Here is a 6,525-nt window from a genome sequence, read left to right on the forward strand (position 1 = left end):
GAATTCTCTGATTATATACTAGACAATTATATTGAAAAAGATAGCTCATTTCCACCAACAATGTGGGCTGAATATACCAGTAGTATAGAACGAACAACTAATTGCTGTGAATTATTTCACAGCAAGTTCAACAGTAATTGCTTCTATTCCGCATTTCCAAACATCTTTCAATTCATCGATGTATTAATAGAAGTTCGAATTGAAACATTTGTAAAATTGCAAAGTATAAAGAAACTACAAAATCTTAAATCCAAAATAAGGAAATATATATAAAAACAGAAATGGACAGATACGAAAATAACGAAATAAATAGATTAGAGTTTATAAAAATGTTTGTTATACATTTTTACCTTAATAATACACACAACTTAGAAAAAAAATAGACGAATTAAAAAGATAAAATATCTTTTGAATAAAAAAAAAAAAACATTATTTTTATTTATTATAATATTATTTATTATTCTACCATGACTATTTAGAACTTAGAAAAAAAATGGATGAATTAAAAAGATATTTTATTATTTTATTACATTTTATTTTATATTTTAAATTAAAACACAAAAAATACATTATTTTTATTATTATAATATTATTCATTATTCTAGCATGACTATTTAAAAATAAGAGTAGCTTTATTACAAAAATCATAATTTTTAACCATATCTGCATAATATTATGTGTACAGCCCTAAGTCTGTATAAAATGGGAAGAAAAATTTAAAATGCTTTGATCCTGGAACTCGGAACCAACTCGGATATACCCTTAGTAATAACCCGGGAACCAATTCGGATACACCCTTTGTAACGAATCGGGAATCAATTCGGACGTTTCGGAACCATGGAATTACAATTCTAATATACCGGACTATAGGTAGGTACATTCGTGTTTTAATATTATTGATTTAACTGGCCAATATGTTGGTAAGTCTTCTGCAAGGTACTTAACGACTTAATTTATAATAAATATTGAATAAATATTTAATCTGTGTACAGCGTATACTGTTTATGTAAACATAATAATAAATAACTATGTAAGTATATATACAATACAGTATAAACGATAAACACGCTTGACGCTTCGTATTGTTTGATTTTGATATATCTAACCAGTAAAATGTATATCCACATAGATACATTCATGACATATAAATTTAAATGAATTGGTTAAGCCCCCACTTTGACATGAAAAAAAATGTTGAGCTCTATATATAAACGATAACCTCACCACGGGTTATCGCAGTACGATAAATTGTACCAAACCACATGTACTGACAACAAAGTTTTCTCGTGCCAGTCTTAAGTGTACGTTACTGATTCCGTGACACAATGGCGATTTTCGTGTTAACTGTAGTAGGATTAATGCTTGCTGCAAGTGTAGTGAACGCCGAACAAATTAAAAACTTTCGCATGTGCCGGAGTGAGTATATTGCATTATAACAAATTATAAATTTTAATATTATCAGATTTTACTCCGTTTTTATTACTTACTGTTTTACTGTTTCTTTTATTTTTTTCAGATACTAATTGTGATGTATATGATGTGTTTATTGATCCATGTCCTGAAGCTTTAGACAACCAAGCATGCGAATTGCCACAAACCGTGAACGCGTCTATCGCATTCAAATATAAACCCAGTATGTATAATTAATATTTTTTAAATAGCTACCTACTATAACACAATAATAGGAAATATCAAAAACTTGGCTTGATATTATGTTGGTAGGTAGGAAGTTAGGTACTTGGGACACTTGCATAGGTATATGTTATATTGTTATATAATGTACCTATCTGTATAAAACACCAGGAAACGCATACGTCATAATATTATGTAGGCCTGGTTGATTCCAGAATCAACAGTGCATTCACCGTACAATATGCAGAATGCAGAATGCACATAACACATGAAACGCATATTTATAATATAAGTAAATAACCCAATATATACCTACATAAGATAACGCTGGTTTCTTATTACTGGGACAAGTATCTATGTAATGTGTTTACCAAAATATTTTTAATAATATGACGTGTAGAAATAATGAATAGGTACCTACTGCAGTTTATTATAAACTGCATTGTTCTATCGTCAAATTATACGTAAAATATATACAGAGTAATTCATCAACCATGCTCACCCTCGTTATTCTTTTAATAATAAATGTATTAAAATTCTGATTTTTGGAATTTTTGAACATACATCAAGACCATGATTTCAAGCTTTTATACTTTTTAATATTTTTTGTATTAAATACTTTAAGAGTGTCTTGTGAAGATGCAATCTTCTGTTTTTCAAATTAAAACCCATCTATATTATTGTAAGCTAATTAATGAATAATTGTTTTGAAAATGTTTAAATATACATAGTTCAAAATAAAATTCGAGTGAGAGTTTCTCAGTTATTAAATGTTTTACGGAAATTAATTCAAATTTACAATATAATAGGTAGGTACATATAATCACAGAACCTACTTTTACAAATTTGATGGTACCTATGACCTACCTTAATAATATAATATAATTAATATAAGTACAGTTCATACTATAGTAATACGTACCTAATCATTGAAATACCTTTCTCCAACGTTTTAAAATCCGACTACGCTTAAAATAGAAAAATAACATGTTATAATAATATGTATCTAATATATAATAATTAATATACACGCTTTATCAAGTAAAATAATATTTAACCATGGTCTAAAAATTATTCATTGTGGTACGTATAGGACGTATACTATAGGTAGGCTAGTCTATATTAATGTTTATCAGCAATTTCCAACCCATGGGCCAGGCCCACTTGTGGCCCGCTGGCAATGTGGTATACTGGGCCACGGAAACTAGTTGAGAGTCTAAGCCTGCAAGGGTAAGACAATTTTAATTTGCAATGATATCAAGAATTTTATATGATTTTATACCCGTCTATATATTTTCTTCTATCGTCTTATATTTTGTGTGTGTTTATATTTTATATCTGCAGTATACGTATTGGGTAAGTGGGCCTCAAAGTTTTTTTTACATAATTGGTAGTCCATACAACTAAGAAGGTTGAAAATTGCTGATGTATGTCATCCCTTCCGTGCATGGTTGACATATATTTTATTGCAGATGAATAATAAGTTTAAAGAAAATTGTCACAATACTATAAAAAAATATATGTAATAATTCTATTATTTACAACTTAACCATCGATTTGAATTGATTTGTATTAACCATTAAAAAAAGAAACCTACGGCAGAATTTTCTTTAGTTGATTTTAGGACTGTTATCTATATAAATAAATAAACATAAATCATTATACTTTAATATATTATTAGGTCGGTACGTAAGTATGTGTTAACCACATTGTATGCGTAGATATCAGTGGCGTAGGTATAAAATATTTTCAATGTTAGAAGTTATATAAAAAATGTATATTATGTATAAATTATAAAAATATTATTTGAATTGTATTAATTTTAAATTTTAATACATCTAGGTATTACATCTAAAAAAATAAATAAAAAGTAAAAAAATACCAGAGGGTTTGAACACCCCCCTCCCACTGTTTGTGTACGCTACTGATAAATAATAGAAATTACAAATATTTGATAGTTGTACAGAATACATTTATTACATTATCATTATTACATTTTTAAATATACCTATCTATACATTTACTAGGTTAATTTTAAATAACTCAACTAAAGAATCTGCATGTAGCATTAAAGCTATTAATACACAGTTTATAAATACATTGTTTTTTAAGTACTTAAATTGTAAAATATGAGCCTATTTGAATGAGATGACAGTATATAATTAATATTTTATAGATAAAGACAATTTTAAATTCTGAGTGGAGCGAGAAAGCTAGTGGTTTTACAATGGTGTTTATTTATTTATTTTTTTTGTTTTTATATCCTGTATACAAAATTTCTACCAGAAGGAGTGCTTCGATTTCAACATATAGTACTTTATCTTTTAGGAAATTGGATCAATATGGTACTTTAGAGAGATCATTTTTCGATTTTATCAATAGTTATTTAATGCCACGGGAAAAACCATAGAAAAATTACGAAAAAACGCTAAAAATGGGATTTTAATTTCTAACGCTTTGCTTATCACCATAGAAACAAATAAAAAATTATAATATTAGGTATAATATTTATTGAACTTATACATAATATTATAATAAATAATAACAATATAAAATATCCAGACTGACAAACCGTCTCCGCTCGGAATCGTTTTTCTTATACAATGATATTATATCATTGAATTCAAGTCTAATACAATCCATTATACAATGACCCACTTGTAACCTACTGTACCGCAGTGCGACATCCACTTACCTGCTTTTTTCTTTATTGTTATTGCAAAATATAGTTCTCTTATCACTCGCTTCTAGTAATTTGTATGTAAATAATTATAAATAATTCTATTTCCCATGCATATATAAAACTGTAAAATTAATTAGTCATATTTATAACGTAATACTAAATGTAATTATAAAAAGTTCCACTCAGCAGCCTGCTCACTGCTGTACATGCTGCACAGTGTATATATAGGTACACTGTACCTACAGTAGATGGCGAGTGGATCACTTGTAAAGGTAATAATTACGCAATGTTTAAAAGTCTTAAGTCCCTGCAGCAACGATTAATAGTTTCAACTTAATTACAAAAAAAAAAAAAATAAAAACGTCCTTCATTTGAATAAAAAAACCATTTTGAACAATCATAATAAATATTTTTGAATTTATCGTGTATAGTGTATACCTACCATTAAACTTTTCTTTACTATGTTTGAAAGTAAAACTTTTGTAACCTCGTATTACATTCTTAAATCTTAGGTCTAACTATAAAATATTTTATGCATTTTTAACTTCAAAACAATTTGAATGTTTTTACAAATCTTATGACTTTTGTAAACATTTTAACTTTCAATCCTTTAAAAAAAAAACTTTATGTTCAAGTATTTTCGATTTTTCTTAAGGGTGTTGGTGCCGGTTTTCCACATTTTCCGCAATTCTATAAAATTTGAAAATTATATTTTATATTTCAGTTGCTACCTTAACTATAAATTATAATACTTTTTCACTAATCTACTGCCCAATACCTATTTAGGGGGAGGGAGGTTTATACAGTGTATTAGGTATATCAACAAAATTGGCTTCACACGAAAAACTCCCATGCCTCATTAATATGTCGAATGTTGATATTTTTTTTATTTAAAAGATGAGAACTTTTTCAGGTCGGATAAAAGCCGGAATTTTCATTTTACTTTTACTGCTAGAAAAATATGTTTGAAAAATAAGAAATATTGTGCTGTATTTTAGCTTCTATAGTTAACATTTTAAAAATTGGTCTTCAATCCAACCTGAAAAATGTTTTAAATAATAAAAAAATGCACGTAATCCGACTATTTTCCAGGGCATGACTAAAAACACGCCGGCTCCGACGCTCTTAATTGGTACAAGTTACGAAGAACCTTATATTAAATTACAACCTTTTTCCCCAAAAACAACAATAATTATTAAATTATCATCCCTTTATCGAAAAAAAACGAAAAAACCTAAAATTAAAATATCAATAAATAGAACCAAAATATTTAAAATATTTTGAAAATTATTTCATGTCTAGTAAATCTTTTATATTTTATATTTTATACTTTTATTATATATATTTATAAGTGAACATTTTTTTACTTTATATTATATTTATTAGCTTGCAAATAATACGTATTATTGTTTTGATATCTTCAAACATCTAAAAATTAAAAAAGGATAATATTTTTTGTTCTTCTCGACACATATTTAGATAATCAAGAATAATCAAGTGTCGTTATTTTTATAACAAATAACAATAAATAGATACCTAGAATCTAGATACTTGAATTCAATTATAGCTGCAATTAATTTTAATTTTGGTTGGAGACTTTCTTGGAGTCGATCATCTCGAATGGTTTATGTTTATGCCTATCTAAGTCACAAATCTATCAATTGTTAAATGTATACGTATAGTGTATAGGTACTCACTTATTAAGGCGGGATCCCACGACTCGTGTATTTGACGAATATCGACGAATACACGAATAATCGTCAAGTTACCGACAATCGACGGGAAGGTGGCGAATAACGAATACCGAATACTGAATATTCGTACAAAGTACTCCATTCCCATTACTCGGCGAGTATCTACGAATACCAAATATTCGTCAAATACACGAGTCGTGGGATCCCGCCTTTAGATATAAATATTACCTATTAGGTACAGGATTAGGTAAATAATTCAAAATTGATTCTATTTCATATTTAAACAAATATAACTTAAGAGGACGTTTCACCTGCATTTGTTGTCTCCGTCTTACACACGTATATGGCATAGCAAAAACTGTTTTGCGCGGGAAATACCCGAGAAAGCTACAGTCATAACTAAGAAACAACATTTTCACCACATAAAAAGGAGAACTTTGGCCGTGCAATATCGTTTTTATATTTTCGTTATCGGAACTTCAATAAAAAAGTTTAAAAAATAAAGATAATAATGGA

The 6,525-nt window shown here is 27.8% G+C and overlaps 1 protein-coding gene across 1 annotated transcript in view; it reads left to right on the forward strand.

Moving 5' to 3' along the window:
* The first annotated feature begins 1,235 nt into the window (after positions 1–1,235).
* The window catches only part of ACYPI47960 (uncharacterized LOC100574281), an 11,354-nt gene continuing 6,064 nt past the window's right edge, over positions 1,236–6,525 (forward strand). Inside the window, 2 exon segments of the mRNA NM_001246058.1 lie at positions 1,236–1,416; positions 1,517–1,633. Of these exon segments, the coding sequence (NP_001232987.1) occupies positions 1,326–1,416; positions 1,517–1,633 (208 nt within the window). The 5' untranslated portion in view covers positions 1,236–1,325.

This window comes from Acyrthosiphon pisum, chromosome A1 (assembly GCF_005508785.2).
Source record: "Acyrthosiphon pisum isolate AL4f chromosome A1, pea_aphid_22Mar2018_4r6ur, whole genome shotgun sequence".
Taxonomy (NCBI): Eukaryota; Metazoa; Arthropoda; class Insecta; order Hemiptera; family Aphididae; genus Acyrthosiphon; species Acyrthosiphon pisum.